Source organism: Montipora capricornis, chromosome 9 (genome assembly GCF_036669925.1).
Source record: "Montipora capricornis isolate CH-2021 chromosome 9, ASM3666992v2, whole genome shotgun sequence".
Taxonomy (NCBI): domain Eukaryota; kingdom Metazoa; phylum Cnidaria; class Anthozoa; order Scleractinia; family Acroporidae; genus Montipora; species Montipora capricornis.
The window spans coordinates 21,758,819-21,778,818 of record NC_090891.1 but is presented as its reverse complement, the minus strand read 5'-3'; the positions used below and the strand labels follow the sequence as shown (position 1 = coordinate 21,778,818).

Genomic DNA, 20,000 nt, shown 5'->3' with positions numbered 1-20,000 from the left:
ACGATCTTTGATCTTGCGGAACCAAGCGAGAAATCCCGAGCGGGCTGTATAGCTCCATCTTGCCCGCTCGGGTAGCCAATCACAGCACGGGATCTGGTTCATCTTGCCTGCTCACGGAGCTAGTCATATAATAATAATAATAATAATAATAATAATAATAATAATAATAATAATAATAATAATACAGTTCTTAAAACGCATGATACATAAGTCTCAATGCTTTTACATACGAAGATTTAAAGTAATTGGGCCATCCCCTTTTTTTTCCTTCGTTTACCGTCGAATGCGTTTCCTGATATTGGGTCGGTCGGTATGATTAAAAAAGCCAGGTAAACAAGACGTGAACCCAAAATCAATATGGCGGAAAAGTTGGTGGATATCCTTGGCTTGCACCTGACGTCATGGCTGCCATCATTGTTGGTGCACTGAACAATAGCGAAAAAGTCTTTTGGGAATTTGACTTTATTATTATGCACAACCCGAGCAACATCTTGCTTTTGTTTTGTACACCAACATGGCCGTCTAATCACGTTACTACAAGCCAAGAATTGTTGCAAAATTAAGACAGCGTGGGAAAAAGAATCAACCACCGAAACTCCTATGCGACTTAAAAATGGCTTATAAACGTCGTCACCTTTTTTTTTTTTTTTGGAAAATGCCAAAAATTTGGGTCGGTCGGACGACGCTAAACGGAGAAAAAAAGGGGGATGACCTTACGAGAATAAGATTAAAAATTTACTATAGGTTGAAAGCATTTTTAAAAAGGTGTGTCTTGAGCCTGGTTTAGAGGGAATCTAAGGTCCCGGAATATGTAGGTTCTTTCTCCGGGTACTCCAAATTTTACCTAACTCCTAACCCTATCTGCCGAGTTCAATAGGCTAGTTTCGAATTGTGCAGCAACAAAAGAACAGAGTCGAGGTTCAGGGGAAAAATTAGCATTTTATATTGTTCAAAACAAAGGAAAATGCATATTATCCCCCTGAATCTCGACTTTGTGCTTTTGTTGCTGCACAATTCGAAACTATAGGCTACTAAAAGCTTTTTACAAATATAATAAATATTGTTGATTAATCTTTGAAAAATGCATGGTTATCCCCGATTTTCTTTTGGGATTTCAATAACACTTGTTGAGATCTGCTTTTCCCGCATATTCAGTAAACCGCGCAAAAATATCTTTAAATTAGGGGTCTTTCTGCATGAACCGGAAAGCATTGTATTTTTGGTCACTTGGGACTAGTCTTTATTTGGAGTTGTTTTGTTTTCTGTCTTTTGTTTCTTTTGTTTTACGTTATCTGTGCTCCGGTACCTGCAGAAGGAACCTAAATTAGTAGGCACCGTCCTTAAAGAAAGAAATGACACCGAGTCGTGCTTTTTGTAAAAACCTGGGCGGACCCCTTTGTTTACCCTTATGGCACTGCTGTATAAATGCGAAAATTATCCATGTATAGAAATTTCATACGTCACTGAAATTTCGTATCATACATCGTATAGTATTTGAAAAGCGATAGAAACATACGGAGATCTAGACACTATGCAGCTACTTCCACTTGTACTTCAGATTAGAATTTCGTATATTACAGTCTAGTGGATGATGGTCTCGTCTGACATGATATAACTGTGAAATAGAATGGATGGCCTCTTTTTGAAAGATTTTAGTCTGGTAACTATACTATATTAATCATTCTAGGCTCAATCGTCATAAAAACTCTTTTTCCATCGTTGGTGCTAAAAAATTTGGAACAGCATTCCCGAAAGCTATCGAAGACTACCAAAGCACATATTCAAAAAGAAAATTCAGGCATTACTATTTGTAACTTTAGAAACTCTGGACAGTTATGCTGACACTAGCACTCTTATCTCTGAAATAAAAAAGGCATCTTAATTATAATTCAATCATAAATTATTATATTTTTCTTCACTTTTTATTACTTTTTTCCTCTTTTGGCAAATTATGTATTCAAAATCGACTTTTTTAACGCCTCCAATTAGTAATTCGCGTTTGTATGTCCTTAACACCGTCTGCCTAGATTAGCTCGCTATTTGCAGGCGGTGTTCATTGTAAGTAATTTTCTGGAAGACTTAATAAACTTGAAACTTGTTACTTGTTCGAGGAGTCAGTGTGATGACCAGTAGTGCTCCATGGTAATGTACTTTGAAGCGCGATTTGCAGTCACCCACTTCAAGCTAAAATTAGCACTGAAGGGCGGATCCAGGCCAAGAGCTAAAACAATTTTCTGCCCTTTCGCGGTTTTTGGTACACACACTTCATTGACCACTCCTCGCAGGGGCTTTTCAGAGCCACAACCACAATCAACGAAACTATAGAACAGAACAACAACAACAACAACAACTGTAAAGAATCCCAACTGGCCGGAGTCCGGAGGCAATCCAGCTGGCTGGCTATTTACAAGTGCGGGCTGAGAAGTTGAACCAGGACTACCACGAATTCAACGAGTGGTCAAAACTCCGGATCCCAAGCCGGGAAAGCGTCATAACCACTGGGTCGCACTGCCTCCTGTTGTGTTGTTGTCTGCAAATTAAAAAGTGCGAGCAGGCTCACTTGTAGGCACGGAAAACGCGAGGTGCCTACAAGTGCTACAAGTGCTACAAGTGGGCTTTAGTTTTAACATCCAAAAACAAGGGGGGATCTTCCCCCCCCCCGCCGATCCCCTACTGATTACTGCTGATCGTGCTTGGGTGCAGGCCATCGCGTCAACTGCAATACACAATGACACGGATAAACAAAACAGAAGAAATCTAGTCTGGTATGTATCGTCATAGGTACTGTTACCATGGTGATAAAATATGATAGCTACCTTAATTTATGCACATTACGCAGAGAATGATGGGAAGTGTTTAGGCCTGGCTGCGCAGGGTGGCGCGAAAACGGCAAGAAAGAAAGAAATAGACCACAAAGTGGGGGACGATGTTTCTTTACTGATAAATTTTAACAGATGCCTTGTTGTTTTAAAGGAAAACCGAGATGCCTGACGAAGAAAGAGTGAGAACAAAACGGTTAGTCTGTATAGATTTATATTTTCACTTCAGATCTCGTGTCTAGGCTGTCGTGACATGAAATTTCAAGCCTGTTTATATTTGTGTTTTTCTTTATACACGTAGACGTAAACTTGACTCAATAATCACCAAACTTCACCATGCAACTCCTCCAGGAAGGGAAAATCTTGAAGAAGAAACAAAACCGGTAAAATGCTCGCTTTGTTGTCGCCCTTTGATTTAATGATTTCACCTTGTGCTCACTTATGTAGCTCTTGTGACAGCGATTGTTTCCTACGTTAACCCTGTCATATTAACCGGTACATTTGCATACAAAGTTCACGATCATAGTGTTACTTCATGGTTTCTTTGGCAGTATACTTTACCCTTACTTTGCATTACAGATATTCGCTTTATAATTGAAATTAGTGCATTTTGTTTGTGTGAAAAAGTTGATCAATTCTCCAACGGTTCGATCTGTGTGATATGGGTAGTGCCATGCTATTTTTGTCAAAATTCAAAACACTAAAATACATCTTTGCATCAATGAAGACCACAAAATAATGCTGTAATTTTGTTTCCAATAACCACTGAAGTGCACTGAAGCTATTCTTTGCTGTTTACAGCCAAGGATGGTGAGGATGGAAATGGATTGAAACTTGAAAAAAACTGGCCATTTTTCCAAGTTAGGAGACGATGTCTTCAGAACGTTGCCAAAAATTAATTACAAATAGCTATTTGTGCCACAATGTATTTCTTATCTTGTCAGTGGGTTGTTATAGATCTGAATGTTGCCCGTGTTAGCCAATTAGTGCTAATTTAGATTTTACCCATGTTTGACCTTAAAACAGCACATTTATCATCACACTGCCCCTTTAATAGGTTTGTCAATTGCGTGTGGTACTTTCAAGGAAATGGAGTAGTAACCTTACCTGCCAGCGATAGAATTTTTCACTGAATTTAAGCAAATATGTGAAAAGGGTAACTGTTATTAATATCTTTTTATACCTACAATAACGAACTAACTTGGAGATCTTCGCGTTTTGTATAAATAGTTTACTTCATAGAAAGTGCGGCGTACGGGGTTTTATGCACGAGTTGTTTGTGTCAAAAACCCGAACGAGCGAGGAACGAGCGAGTGAGGGTTTTTGACACAAACAACGAGTGAATAAAACCCCGTACAAAGCACTTTCTATGTCGTAAACTCTTTATTACACATAACATGAGAATTTTCATTAAAATAGTTTTCTGAACGCGAATTAGAAACAAAAACTCACTAACAATAGAACCAAATGCAAATTTAATTTAATTCAATAACAAAGTACGATTTGCACGATTTGCACGATTTGCACGAGATGCACGAGTGATTGGCATGGAAACGCCTTTACGCTATCGCTGATTGGTTATACTTTCACATGTGAAATAGCTGTACGCCATTCTGATTGGCTGTATAGGTCTTTCACATGTGAAAATAAAGCGTATAGATTTGTACAAATGAGCTTTATGGAATAAAATTCTCATGTTATGTGTAATAAAAAGTATTCTGTCATTTTGTCATTGATTGAGCCGTTGTAATTTGTTACAATCCAGAGTCATTTTTGCTAGCATGCTCTGTTTGGGTTTGAGTCAAGGTCAGTGAATAGGACTAAACACTGATTTTTTTTGTCGTCATGCTGCTGCATCGTAATGAAGAATCATTTATTTTACAGGATGAGGCAGCACAGGAAAATGTTAATGCTGATGAAGGAAAGGAGACTCGGCCAAGGCTATCAAGACGGTAGACAACATACCTTTTTATTCAATAGGAATCTGGTTGTTTCACCCACAGGTTGATTGGCCTATGCTTAACCTGTTTTGCCCACAGTATTTTGGTGCAGTTGCACAAACCATCGCTGATCTAAGCTTTTGAATCAATCATGAATTTGCTTGAGGTATTATACACTAGATTAGGTTTCGTATTTAAAGTACTACTATGACGATGTTTCCTATCTAAGCCATTTAAAGACATAAACATGTAGTCTGGACGAGAACAAAAATGCTGTTTACTACATGTATTTTCAAATATCTCTTTTTGTTCCAGAGATATTCAAGTTTTCAAAATATGCAAATTAGCCAAGAGATGACATCATAAACTCAAACGAATTATGATCAAATATGATGGAAAAAGATATCCCAGCCAATTTGTATCAGAAATGCTTGATTCTTCGCAGTAAGATTCTAGAAGATGTGCTCCACAATATGAGCATACCAGTTTTGTTACCATGGCAACATACTGGGTTCCAGACCTGCCTGGTATCAAAGGCGTTGCTGGCCACCTTTGGCGTTCTATTTTGATATTTGCCAATGGTGCCTCTTCTGCATGATCCTGCAAGTATATAAATAAGTTAGGCCAGGTTTGTTGCCTTGGTAAATGTTTTTCTAGCTAATGATCACCAAAAATATCAATTCAGGTTGAAGGGGACTGGAAAAGAGTGAGTTGCCATGGGAACCAATTTCTTTACAGCCAAAGGTGTGTTGCCTGTATAACTATTAGCCTACCAAGTTTCAATGGCCTCTGCTGCAAATTGACTGAGATAGCTCTATTTATATACTTGATTTTCTATTGGGTTGAGTGAATGATGTCATCAGCAATCTCGTTTACGTATTTTACACATTTTTCAAACTTAAATATCTCTGGAACCAATGCAGATATTTTCAAACGGTAAATGGTATTTTTCCTGGAATTCTATATAATAACCCTTAAAATTCAAGGGATGAAAATTTGATCATAGTAGCACTTTGAAACGAGTTGGGTCTTAACCAGTCTTGTGGATGAAATTCTCACAAGGTAAATCACATCAACTGCATGCTTATTTTCATTTTCCGTAGCAGGTAAGTCTTTCTTCCTTGTCAGAGCTCTAAATTAACAAAAAAATCCAGTTGCAATTGCGAAATTTTAGCCGCAAAATTGTTGCGCAGCGTTGTGTGGTCAGCAGTTTAGCAAAACAAAATATCTGCCTGCATTACTTTGTGTAAAGAAACCGCTGAAAATGCCTAATGATCGAAGGAATGGAGTTGTACATGTAACATCGCAGCTAAATTATGCTGTCTTCAGATTGAAAGAAAATTAACAGCAAGAAACAAAATAATTTTGTTATTTCTTTATTTATTTATTTTGCAAAAGTAGCAGCAAAGTGGCAGCTGCTAACCCTTTTGTTTCCAAAGTGCGAAGGTGAAAACAAGTTGTGAATTTGCAACTTCTCCAGATATTTTAGTAGCAAAGGGAAAAAAATCAGTTGCAAATGCGACTTTATTGGTCACAATTTCGAGGCCCGCTTATAGTCATTAACATTAGAACATGTGTTGGCAAAAATGGCTTAAGTCTAGGCGAATCACCGTGTGGGCAAAACTACTGTAACTCATACAATACCATTATGCTTTATGAATATGGTGTGTACCCAGACTTTAATGGTAGTGGCTAGCATGCTGGACTCCTGACACAGCGCTGCTTGTTTGATACATAGCCCTGTGTCTGTGTTGCTTCTTTAGATAAAATCTTTGCTTCACTCCGTCTCCCTTTACCTACAGTGCAGCTCGGAGATATGGGAACCAAAACGTGTGCAAAAAACGTGCATATGCAAAACGCGTAAACGCGTAAAAAAACGCAGATGCGCATCAACACATACACAAAAAGGCTCATTAGTATTTATGAGCTCTCACATTGTCTTTCTTTTGTCGCCTTGTCTTTGTTTAATCGCAATCGTCTGCGATGCAATTTATGTGGTGAATGTGAAATGTGAACGTGAGCTTATTCTAATAGCGCAAAGTCCTTCTGGCTGGTTATTTGTCTTTTAAAGCCAAAAACACTCATCAAGTAAATTACTTTTGGAGAACAAATGGCACACAAAACCTTTTTGAACATCTAAATTTACATGAAAGCGTTGAGAGTGGCAACAAATAAACTTTGTACCGGTGCATCCGGTTACTCGTAAACTAAAAAACACAACTCGTAAACAAAGGGCTCATCATCACCAGTTTTGTACAGAAGTTTATCAGTCAAGTCTGAGAATTTTGCATCTTCAGTGGTTTTGTTGTAAATGCAACAGTAATGAATGATTTTTTTGGCTTGGATTTTCAGCGCGACAGTGAAGTCAAACAGGCTTGCTGGCATGTGACAAATACGATTTTAATTCATGTTATGTCCGTTATGTTCTGAAATAACTGAGAGAGAATCTGCGTTAAAATGACTTGAGAAAACCTTGAATGTAGGAAAATTTGTGAATGGTAAACTTCAGTTGCTAACCAAAGGATTTTACTGACAACATTTGAGGATCCTACCTGCACTAGAATTTGCAGGGAGATTTTAAATTTTTGTTACATTTGTCTGTTATTTTTTCCCTCAGACGCATGCCTGACTAAGCGTAAATTTCAAGCAATTGTATAGGTACGATTTTCTGATTCAAATGGGTAAAATGCTTTCACTTAAGAAACAAAATTTTCCTTTAAAGGCTCAATGATGCGCTGATCACATTTATTTGATTTTTCTGCAAGGAAAAGTATTAGGTTATTTTTGGGCACGCATCGGCGAGAGGCCATTGTGAAATGATTGTAAATATTGCGTTACAGCAAACACTGAAAACATCATATAAATTCAGTTTTTCAGGGCATAATTCGCTGATTCAAACGGTGAAATGGTCTCTGTTCAAAGAAAACACATAAAGTATCCTTCTAAAATCGAACCGACAACAGTGAAATGAACATTGAACTGTCTGCATTTTGTCAAGGAGTAAGCGGAAAACAATGCAGGATATTTTATGAATAACAAATGGACAAACGCATATACGATACGCAATTTTAGACGCGTCAAAAAAACACTTATATGCGTATTGTGTGTGTTAATTTTGTGTCTGCGTTGTTCGCTTATCTTCGAGCGGCACTGTATGCATATACATGTAAATGGATTCCACTGACCAACTGTTAGGGTAACCCTGTGATGGACAAGCAACCCATTCAGGGGTAGCAACAGTACTCTAAGACTAACAAAATCATGTACATGTGGTTGCTTTGCAGGATCTGAAATTAACGTTTTTATATGGGCGCCAACTGGCGACTTGATAAAAATTTTCGATCCCCAGATGGCAAACTGTGGTCGGCAAAATTTTTCGCTTTTTGTGTTCGCCTAAAAAATGCATGTTTTGGACCAGAAAGCAACGACTGGGCAGTCTTGTGTACATGTCAAGCATTATTTTCCACTTTCAAAAGCAGACCTTTTGGAGAGAAAATGTAATCTGACCTTGAATGCAAATATAGAAATCCATCTGCCCCTTAGTTTGTTGAAAATTTGAGCTATGGAAACATGAGTCACGTTCTGTTGCACACAAGCTGCCATGTTGTTAGCATGCTACAGTACATTCCTTGCACCAGTCCCTTGAACGTCTTCACAGAGTTGTCGTTTTTTGCCCACAATACATATTTTAAGAGAAACCACCTAAAGACAGGGTGGCCTGTAATGTTATGGAGGTACATGTTTGTGTAGTTAATGGGAAAACTCCTTTCATTTTTATTTCAAAAACATCTGCAGACACCTGTTGGCAAACGGCTCTGAACTTTATTGTCAAACAGTTTCTCTGGACATAAAAGTTGTTTTTTTTTTTCTAAAGCACCCAAATAAAGTTTAATAACACTTTGTCATGCTAATGGGTCATTCCACAGTATTTCGTCTGTTGCTGAATCTACATTCAGAGCTTTTTGGCATGGAATATCTTGAAATCTACACAACATAGCAAAATAATACCACTTCTGCATGGTAGATGACTATTAGATCTATGCACAAGAGTGGTTTGATTCATACTGATACAGACAATGCGACTAAAAATTGGGTACTGGCGATCAGAATTTCACAGTTAGTTGCCAGTGGGCGACCTACTATTAAGTTCAGAGCCGTTTGCCAACAAGTGTCTTACTTTTTATCCTGTCGATATTTTTGAAATAAAAATGAAAGGAGTTTTCCCGTTAACTACCTCCATAGGTCTCCATAACGTCGCAAGCCACCAGGTTTTTTTGCGGTTTCTCATAAAATTGTATTGCGGGCAAAAAAACTGCGACTCAGTAGAGAGATTTGAGGGACTGGTGCGAGGAATGTAGCACAGTAATAACATGGCGGCTAGTGTCCGACAGAACGTGACTGGTGTTTCCGTGGCTGAAATTTTCAACAAATTGGCAGATGGACTTCTTCATTACATTCCAGGTCGGGTACATTTTCTCTCCAAAATGTCCGCTTTTGAAAGCGAAAAATAATGCTTGAGACATACGCAAGACCGTGCGGTCGTTGCTTTCTAGTCTCCATAAAGAAGTTCAAAACATGCATTTTCAGGAGAAAATTTTTGGCAACCCCAATTTGCCATCTGGCGACTGAAAATTTTTATCCATTCGCCAGTTGTCGCCCATATAAAAAAGTTAATTTTGGACCTTGCAAGATCATAATTTACATCCTTGGGTAAGGGGCTTTGTATATGTTTTTACATGTAGCTATATCTTTTTTTCCTTCTGGTAAATTTTTAAAATTTTTTTTTGTTTTTAAGGGCATAATTTGTACACCAAAATTATGAAATGAAAAATATAGATCACCGTGCTTGTTTAAGAGTACAGTACCACTCAAAACTATTATCGGTGTGTGTTTTCCACAGCACCGACGCAACGCAACGCACTGTTTAATATGTTCATTTCATTTTGCCGTGACAGCTGAAAACAGAGAATTTTGATAACCTTTCATGATGCCTAATTCTTACATCATTATGTTTAATAACTTGTAAGTTTTTTGCTATCATGATGAACAGTTCTTCCAAAGGGGTAAAAGGACCTTTCTTTTAAAAAACTGTGTGGATTATGCGTAACTTAAGTCGCCGCCAGTGCAGTCCGACAGGAAATATGTATATTTAGAATAAAAAGCGCTTCAAATTTTGCGTCTGGTAGTTGTTGAAAAGCTCTAACTTTGAACTAAACCTTACTACAACATGATGTAATGACTTAAAGATTACACCAGCGAAGAACTGTAACTGTATTCCCGAAGTTTCTTAAGCAACTCCTGACCACTCCTTGTCGCGCGTTAATTACGATCATTTCTGATTCAAAATATTAAGTGGCAGGTAATTAAGCAGTTGAGCTTGAAATTCAGAAATGTTCATTCCTCTGAATTGTTAAGATTAAGATGCTTCAGTGATCACACGATAGCTGAGTTCAATGAAGCCTCTGCCAATTTGGCAAGCTAAAACGGAAATAAACTAAGCTGCATGCTTCCGTCACGCAAGCAAGAGCTATAGCTCATGAAATACGTTGTTCGATTTGAACTGCTTAACAAGTTTGTAACAAATGGGGAGCCACGTTGCTCGAACGGCTGACAATTACTTGTAAAGTTAATCGTTTTCTTCCATCTTTCGGTCGATAAGATCGAAATGACTTTCGCGTATCTTTCAAGGCCGGCTGCTAGACGAGCGGCGTCACCGTTAAGACGAGTTTTCCCAAACACGTGTAAATTTATTGATAGAATTTCTGCTGATCTAGGTAACATCTGTAATAAACAGATTTCGATTAAGTTTTAGAAATCTTGTCGTTTGCTGGAAAAAGAAAAACGATCAATGCTTTATAAAAGCGACTTTATTATAATCGAATTTGCCAAACTTCGCAGATTGTAAATACGGCAAATACGCATACTAATTATCGCTGCGATTGATCCGCAAAAATATGCAGATTTCTTTGATAGCATCTGCTCCAAATAAAAGCATACTGCGTCCTCTCTTAACCACGGCGCAAATCAACCGGAAAAAATCGAGGTGAAACCTCGGCTTTCGGTTACCGTAGACGAGGTTTTACCTCGGTCAAACTGGGGATTGAACCAGCAGTTTCACCTAGTCAGAACCGCGGCAAATGCACAAATAGTTTCGAGCGGTACTGTAAACCACCATCGTACCTGTCTATCTCAATTATCGTAGATCAAAACAAAATTAGCCATGTTCGTGGATTGCACCCGCTTGATCGCAAAGAATTATGGTCATTTACAACTTCTCTCATGTGTTTTGAGAACTGTTTCAGCATGCATGATCAACTTACGCCATATTTACAATGTTACGAATTTGACCAACTTATAAATATTGACACACCATATGCGCAATGCAATACTGAGGAGTCACCTTAACTGCATTTCTGGACTTAAATGTCACCTCCAAGTCTATGTTTAGCCTTATTACATATTCATCACAGCATTTAGCCTCCGGGTTTTTTTTTGGAATAGAATGTCTGTACTAGTTTTGCTGGCTTGTTGTTATTTTAGGAAGCTTCATGTAGCAGTGAAACAGAAGGAAGTGTCAGACGTGTTAAACGTAGAGGCACTGCCAGAAGACAAAGCACAGGAACAGCTGTCTGACAATGGTGTGATGGAGGATGAAGCGTGGGCAAATTCTACGAAAGAGGATGCGGAGAACCTTATTTGTAATGGTGAAAGAGACACTGATGAAAAGATTGAACCAGAATGCAGCACTAAAGGTAAAACAGGACCCTTGGAGAGTGTTGATAACACAGAGGATGGATTTCAAAAGGGGCTCAGTGAAGAAGCTGAAAAAGAGGACACTCAGGGTGGTGAAATAAAGAGAAAGAGGCTGCATTCTGAAGGCTCTGAAGCTGATGGTGGTGGTAAGTTTATGTAACTTCAATAATTAAAAAATATATCACAGATGTGTCATTTTGACAGTCAAGCTATGTCACATTACGACCATCATCTCCAAGACCATAAACTCTCAAATTCCAAACCCTTTTGTAATCAAAGCTTGAAGATCTATCAGATTCTTGCTAAAATGTATAATTAATTTTATTACTTGAAAAATAAAATTTTGACATCTCATGCAAAAACACACAGTTTACTGATTGATGGCCTCTCAAGCAGCAGAAGCTGTTTACAGAAAGTGAACAGCCTTGGCTGCTGCTGCGATAGACACAACAGAAATTACATTCTTCCTTTTGAATGGCTGGCCCTACACTGTACATGTATCTATTAAAATATAACGAAGATAAATCTAGATCACCTTGTCTGATTCAATTACAGTAAAAATAATTTATTGGTACGTCTGTCTACATACCGTAATTATGGCCACATTGGATCAAAGGAGCATGTTAGTTACCATGTATAAATGCTTAAACGGTGCAGCACCATCACATTTACAAACTTATCTACAGGTGCGTGAGACTGGCTCTTATTTTCTAAGAGGTTATGCCAAAGTGAAACCGCCTTCTGTTAGAACCACAACATTTGGTCTTCACTCTTTCCGTTATCTGGCCCCCGATGCATTGAACAAACTACTGGATACTACTAGGAAGGCTGATACCCTATCTATGTTTAAACATAAACTTATAAACAATTTAAGAATAAATAGATGTGCATTGATGTAGTTTTAGTGAGTAGTTAGTCTTTATACATGTATATACTTACAGTGTACAGGTACATGTATGTAGTTAGTTTTCCTGTTTTATATTTAATTGCGTTTGGAGATACAATGTACTAGTACAGTAGTGCTATTTACAATCCCGATAAAAATAAAATTTATGTATGTATGTATGTATGTGTGTACCTTATTTCCTCGAATAATAGCCGGGGCCGATTATTTCTTTTTTCGCACCAAAAGGGGGTGATTATTCGAGGGAGGCGATTGTTTCAAATATTTCTCACAGAAGGTCTTGACTTTAGAAAACGGACTTGTTGTTCCAGCGATTTATTCATTGCAAGCAAGGAACAAGAACATATCCGATGTGTTAAATAGAGAGCTCCAAGCAATAAAGGAAAAAGTGAAGTATATGACCATTGTCATAGAAAAAACTGTAAAAAACTGGTGCTTTTGTAATCATTCAGTGGTCATGGAACAATTAAATAAAAGCTTGTTTGTTACCCAAGATGCCAATTTTTAACTTGAGAGGGAGGGGATAAGAGAAAGAGAAAATTGCGAGGGGAGGGGGAGGGAGGCGATTATTTTAAATATTTCGGTCAAGGGGGGACAATTATTCGAGGGAGGCGATTAATCGAGGGACGGCTATTATTCATGGAAATACGGTATGTGTGTATGTAAGCTGTTGAATAAGTTCATGTGCATCTGTTCCAACAATTCATCTTAAATGTTAAGAAAAGTTCTCATCCTTTTGAATGGCACAAGTGTCTTATTCTATGTAAGCATCAGTGGGTCAACCCATTAATTTTATCTATCTTGAATAAAAATCTATTACGTTAAAATGGTCTGGCACAGATTGCTGTGATTGAAATGTTGTACGGATTCGGGTGTGTTAATGTAATAATAATAATAATAATAATTATAACAATAACAATAATGATAATCATAATAATAATAATAATAATAACAACGGAATACAGCAGAAACTAGACGAGTAACATCGTCTGGCGTTGGAGTAAAAAATATACTAAGTATGGCCGGTTTAGGGGTGAATTGGTTTGATTTGTAGTCCCAACCAACACTTAGTACCGTACTCATAGGACACAACACATGCTTACAATCAGTCATACATGATAATACATATGTACATACATACAACCGTTATTTATACATGATAGAAATTTCAAAGCTCCAAGCTTGTGGGGTCGTGTAAAAGCTGAAGCTAAAGAAAACTAATGACAAATGTTTCACAAATTTAAAATATCATAAAGGGCAATATTTTTGTAATTATACAAATTAGACTAAGAAATAAAATTATAATGTAATTCACGGGCTGTAGTAGTGTTTAAAATTCTTAATCTAAAAGTAGTTGTGTGAAGGGTTTGAACATTAAAATTGAAACTCTTCAAACTGTCTCATTTTGTTATATTTTTCCTAAACGATCTGAGGTCCATGGGGTGAAAAACTAATCCATTCAATTGTCCTACTTATTTCTATAGGATGGCACCTCTGTAGGCAACTGAGTTTTTCATTAATTTTGAAGAAACAGTTGGAGCTATATATATAAGGCTGTATCGAGATCTTGAAACATGTCTGCTGTTACGAGTGACCAGTACTATTTGTTCTAGAGTATGCAGTGGTACACTGTAGGCTGTTATATCCCTTATAGAAAGGTTTAATGAATAATAATCTACACATATACATGTATCATAAGGAATTCCACTGGGCTGCAGCTACAGTGATGTAGGTTCTCTTGCGAGGGTATGTCCGTTGGGAAGCCGAAGCGTGCAGCACAGCAGTGTACGTAGTCTATCCAGTGCATTGAATAGCTCCGCCTGGTGTACACCAGTGAAAATTAAATGCTCTGTGTAGTGCACACAGGCAAATGAAGTGAGATGCTGCTTGAGAAAGTTAAGAAGAGTTGGCAATAAGCACAGGAGTTGCTGGTAAGATGTTTTTTTTTCTATAATCACATAGTTTTCTTACTACAAGTGTAGTTTACTCTGATGGAACTAAATTGAAAAGGTAATTGCATTCAGGCAAATTCTGTTTGAACCCAGTGTAAATGAATTGAATTTATTTTGGTCGGTTGAGTTTGTTTGATTATAAGGAGAATAAGAGAAGGCAAGTCCTTGTGGCAAGCTTGCACTCAGACTTTGTCTAGAAAGTTGTCAAGTATGAAGGCAACTCCAATTTTTACAGTCAAGCCATGTCATGACAGACCTTTGCCTCCTGGGACTAAAATTAAACTTCTAATTATTTGTCTTGGAATTTATTTTGACTGGAAACTTCAAGAGTTGTGTGAACATCATTATACATGTACATACATGTAATATTATTATGTGTAGTTGCTAGATAATTGTATTGTTATGGTGTTGTGTGTTCTTTTCGCATGCTGATGTGAATATTATACATGTACATGGCTTTCTTTCTATTTGCAAAGGAAGTATTTTTTCAATTTTGAGGGAGAGTGTGAAAATGTGTGAACATTAAATTTTTCAATCTCCAATTTAAGTGATTTTAAAATTAATGGTCACTCATGAGATAGCTTGACTGTAAAGACACCATTTGCTGATAAAGGTGTATAAAATATTATTGCCATTTTTTTGCTATTTTGAAATCCGTTTATGTGTAGAATTTTATGCATGTGATTTTCCTGCCGACAGGGTGGGAAATTATTATTTTTTTGGAAGGCGCCATGTGTCCACTGATAATAATATTATTAATTTTTTGAATTGCCACATGGAAAAATCTTTCACCAAAATGGTCCATAAAATTTTCCTTCATGGCAAAACACCTAGTTTGTCCTTTGCAAAAGGCATACATGTAATTCCACTCCTGAACGTATTAAAAGCATTAAAACATCATGTTGGTTACATTTTGTTCAAGAGGATTTTTTGTTAAATTCATACATATCGGTACATGTACTGTGGTTATTGGCATGAAGTCTGCGAGAAGCCACGTGTGAAGTAAGTGGCCATGTCACTTGTACCACTGTAGGTCACTTGTTTTTGAAATTGTTTAATTAAAGTTAGGAAAAACGGCATGGTAGCTTCCCTTGGAAATCCTTTAGTAAGTCCCTCAGTGCTCCAGAAAAAAACTTACTTTTCGGCTAAACTGCAGAATACCCACCTGCATACATCTTATTCGATGGTTTAACATATAATACGCGTGAATATTTTGCGAGTTGCGTAGTATTTTTCCGAGCCCCACAGGGCAAGGAAAAATACAAGCAATGAGCAAAATGTCCACGGGTATTATAAATTATGTTAAACCATCCAATAAGAGATTATTTTATTATTCCACTACAAAAATGGTGTTATTTTGCTTCAATTTTATTTGGTAAGAGTGTTTTATAAAAATGCATCATCTGTCCTTCAGGGCGTGTGCGAATGATGTAAACAGCACAAAAAGCCAGCCGAAGATCTTTATTTGATGGGATAAACAAAATGACGAGTGACAAGCGACGACAAACTAAATTCTCAGGCTTTGCATCTTGTTGGAAACAACTTCTTTCATTGAAAAACTGCCGTTCCGTCCTTATTTGCTCTGTTCTAAACCGGTCAAACCGGTACACTACAGTGTATTACTGTAGACCTCATATTTTGCGCGTTCTCTTGACCAAATATGGTAAAATGGCATACTAGTGGAATAATAAACATAGTTGTTTGGGTGTGTGCTGTGTGTATTGTTACATGTACATGAGTCATTTTTCAAACAATGCTGTTTCAAGAATGCAATAGTGGCTGGGTATTCTGCAGCTACTCCTCTTTCTTCCACCATATACCAAATCTACCTTTTAAACCATTACAAACAATATTGAAGCATGCCCATGTATATTACAAACTGCTGGAAACACATGGCTTTGTGGGCCACTTTATTGAGCTTCAATTCACAGCAGGATATAATTAAAACAATACTATTGTTATCATTGTTTTAATTGAAAAAATTTTGTTTGCATCAAAAAATTATAAGAGGATTTGCTATCTCTTTTAAGAGGTAAATAATTCGTTTTTATCTTCAAATGGAAACAGTCAGTGGACTTGTTAAGAATATTTTATTGTAGAAAAAAAGGGAACAAAGTCTTCATGTGAGCGGTGGAATTTTGCATTTTTTTTTTTTTAGAGAAACCTTGTCCTTGACTTGCATAATTAAAAAACCCTATTTCAGTGTCTTAAAGTTAAGCTTTGCTTATTACACAGATTATCAGGCTAAAGTTTTTGTTCTGGATGAGGAATTGTTTGCAAACGTTGTTCATCCTCAGTCAAATGCTGATGACTCCACTGAATTGCAGAGCGAAAAACCAGCAGCAAAGCAAAATGACCAAGTTGAAAAGGTAATTATCACTCAAGTACAGTTTAATAATTTTTCAGCAATAATTTCTTAATGTAATTACTTTCCAAAGTAGTGGCAAAGAAACTGATGAAAGAGAACCTTTTTACAAAATCACACAATACCTTTTTTTAAAATTTAATTTTGGAGTTAGAGAAAAATATTTTTATAAGAGTAATGGGCTGTCTCTCAATTCTGCTGGCATAGCATACCATTATTGTTTATTTTGGTTCTTGAATTTATAACTATTACAGAATTCTTGAATCTGATTGGTTCTGTGCGCACCTATTTGTCAGGTAATTGGTGCGCGATCATGTGAGTGTCCAATTAGGGGTATCCAATTTGCTGTAATAATTGGACACCTATGCCATTCGCGAGTCAATTGATTCACTTGGATGGGTGGGGTCTTTCTTGATGTTTTCCTACTGTTTGCAAAAATTAATAGATTGAATAAGATTTTTCACACCAAAAGGTATTCAAAGACTTTTTATCCCTGAACTTTTTAATAGTTACGATTACATTAGTAATTGAACCTCATGGAAAGTTGTACAATTCACGGCCTGGCACTGTGCACTTGGCCCATTTTAAAATCATTTGCACGGTTACTCCCTGAATTGTACTCCACTCAGTCCAATTACTATTTACAAATTAATAATTAATGAATTTATTTCTGTGGCCATTTGACTTGATTAACCACTTGGAATGCAATTGTTTTAGGAATTCTTCGCCTGTCCTTCTAACATCAGGCAGAATTAATACACCTGTATGTTGTTACACTTAATAGTTTGTAAAGGGTTTAAGTAAAAAGGCAAGAAAATATTAGATGCAACTGTTTGCAATAGAAGGCTAGTAATAATAAGCATCCTGGTTTTATTTGTTTTTCTTTTTTAATCTCATCAGCTGAAATCATCAATCAATTCTCTCAGTGTGAACAGTATCTTCCATGATGAACAGTCACACAATGACCAAAGTACCAATCTAGATGAATCCAGTACTACCTGCAAACAGTCAACAGAAGAAAGTGGTGTTCTCTTAACCATAGGAGAGAAGAACAGTGCTGTTGAGAACCTTAGAGATGAACTACTTCGTTCATGTGTCTCTCCAACAAAAATCGAGCTTGTCCAGGAGACTTTGGAAAGTGAAAATGAAAGGCACTTGTGTGCCCTCAAGCTTTTGTCCTGTTTATTCAGCAAAGAAGAACTTGCCAGAAGCAATACAGATGGGTCTTATGATAAAAAATGTCTTGATAGCCAAAGGCTTCATTTGTTAAAAGTTTTGGTGTTCAATAAATTTCCTGTCCCTTCTGGCATTGAAAAGGATAAAGAGTGGAAGACAATCAAGGGAAAGATAAACTCTAAATGTCGTGTTGCTAGGTACTCAGCTAAATTTGTGCTTATGGATGAGCAGTTGGCCTCAAACAATGGCCATTTACAGGAAAGTCCTGTTCCTGACATTTTTGCCAAGCGGAAACAACGACAAAAAGAGTTGAAGGCCAAGTGCAAGCCTGAAAGAGCCAAGTTGAATTTGTCCATAGATGACCAGCACTCAAAAGATGAAACCACAGCATGCACACCAGATGATGATTGTGATGGTGAAAGGGACTCCACATGTACATCGGAACTGCTTAAGCAGCTTGATGCAAAGACAGATGAATGTGAGAGGTTGAGAGCAAAACTTCATGATTCTGAGGAAGCTCTAAGGAGGCAAACAAACTTGCAAGCAAGTGCTTTTGAGGTGAAGTTTGTTGCATGCTTGCCGTGAAATGCTGTGTTAGCATTCACACTCTGCAATAAACCATTGCTATGCTCAAGCACTGCCAAAAGCTTAAAGTATGGAATCTTACTTTGATGATGTCAAGTTTTTATCAGGGCATTTGAGTTACAAAAATTAAGAGATTTTGTAAAACTTCTTCCAAAATAAGAGAAAGGTGATAAGATTCCTCAGGAATGAATTATTTTGTCCTGATTATTATACAAATATAGTTGTATCACTTAATCTACTTTCGGCTGCTTAAATTGACTTGAAATAATTATGAAAATACTGTATCGAAAAATTGATCTGTGGCAAGTTACTTTTTCTGGAGATTTCTTTTTGGTCCCAGTGTTTGCCTGTACTTATTGTTCCATAGAGTGAGTTTCAATCAAGTGTCTAAAACCAAAACCAAAGTAATAACTTTGGCCAATTAAAAAGAACGGAGGCAATCCAGTAAAACCAATTAAAACTTGAAGTAATTACACGTAGCCGACACAAAGTGCAGGAAAATGTGCACACGCGAGCCACGATTGATTTTGGTTTCACATCTGAGGAGTTGAAAAAGTGGCAGGAGAACTTTGAAACAGTCACTGAGTGAAGTAATCATAAACCAAAGCAATTTGCTAATTACTTTCGACACTCAACTGAAAACTGCTCTAATGCAAGACCAAAAACGATTGTGTAGTAATTCATCCTCTTATAGATGTTGACGGCAATAAAGACTTGCGTGGCCGAATTGGAAGGCAAAATGGCTGCTGGTTTTCAAAGGATTGAGGAGCGTCTCAATGGTCTTGAACAAGCATCAGTAAATGCACCCACTTTGGTGAGCCACTAGCCTTCATGTACACTGTAATACATGTAACTTGGAAATCTTGCACATCTTCTAAGTTATTGAATAAAATCAACAGACTATCCATTTCTTTGGTTTTCTTAGCATGATAACACCTTGGACTTGTGGCTCTTTTCCTAAAACACCCTGCATGATTCATCAATCTTTTCACTAACCCTTTTATAGTTGGATATGCAAATCTTGACTTTTGATTGGCTTAGCCATTGTTGTGTCTAGTATAATGTACATGTATATTATTAGCTGTTATACTTTGCTCTTCAAAATTATGTTAGTGCTGCTGTCTCGTAGGGCTAAGTTATTGTTTAAGGTGGAATAACAGGCATTTTTCTTTGTTCTTTGTGTTTGTTTGTTTTTTAGCTTCATGGGACAATCAGTGCTCTGTGTCAGAATGGCATGGGCCAGGAAATTGCACAGGCAAGCAGTGACGGCAACCTGCCGACCACCATTGATCTTAAAGAGCTCAAGACCACCCCACAACCAACAGGAGGAAGTTGTGTTCCTCTTACCTCAGTAGAGAGAAAACATTGCTTTCAAAATGTTAGCCATGAACTAATATGCTCTCATGTCTCACCAGCCAAAGTTAAACTTGTCCAGGAGACGTTGGAGAAAGAAAGTGAAAGACACTTGTGTGCACTTAAGCTTTTATCATGTTTATTCAGCAAGAA

General features: G+C 37.3%; 1 protein-coding gene across 1 annotated transcript in view; it reads left to right on the top strand.

Annotated features, from left to right (window-relative positions):
* The first annotated feature begins 2,848 nt into the window (after window positions 1-2,848).
* LOC138016691 (transcriptional regulator ATRX homolog) overlaps window positions 2,849-20,000 on the top strand; it is a 38,500-nt gene continuing 21,348 nt past the window's right edge. Inside the window, exons 1-4 of the mRNA XM_068863884.1 lie at window positions 2,849-3,015; window positions 3,121-3,202; window positions 4,704-4,771; window positions 11,300-11,658. Of these exons, the coding sequence (XP_068719985.1) occupies window positions 2,984-3,015; window positions 3,121-3,202; window positions 4,704-4,771; window positions 11,300-11,658 (541 nt within the window). The 5' untranslated portion in view covers window positions 2,849-2,983. The remainder of the gene's footprint in view (window positions 3,016-3,120; window positions 3,203-4,703; window positions 4,772-11,299; window positions 11,659-20,000) is intronic.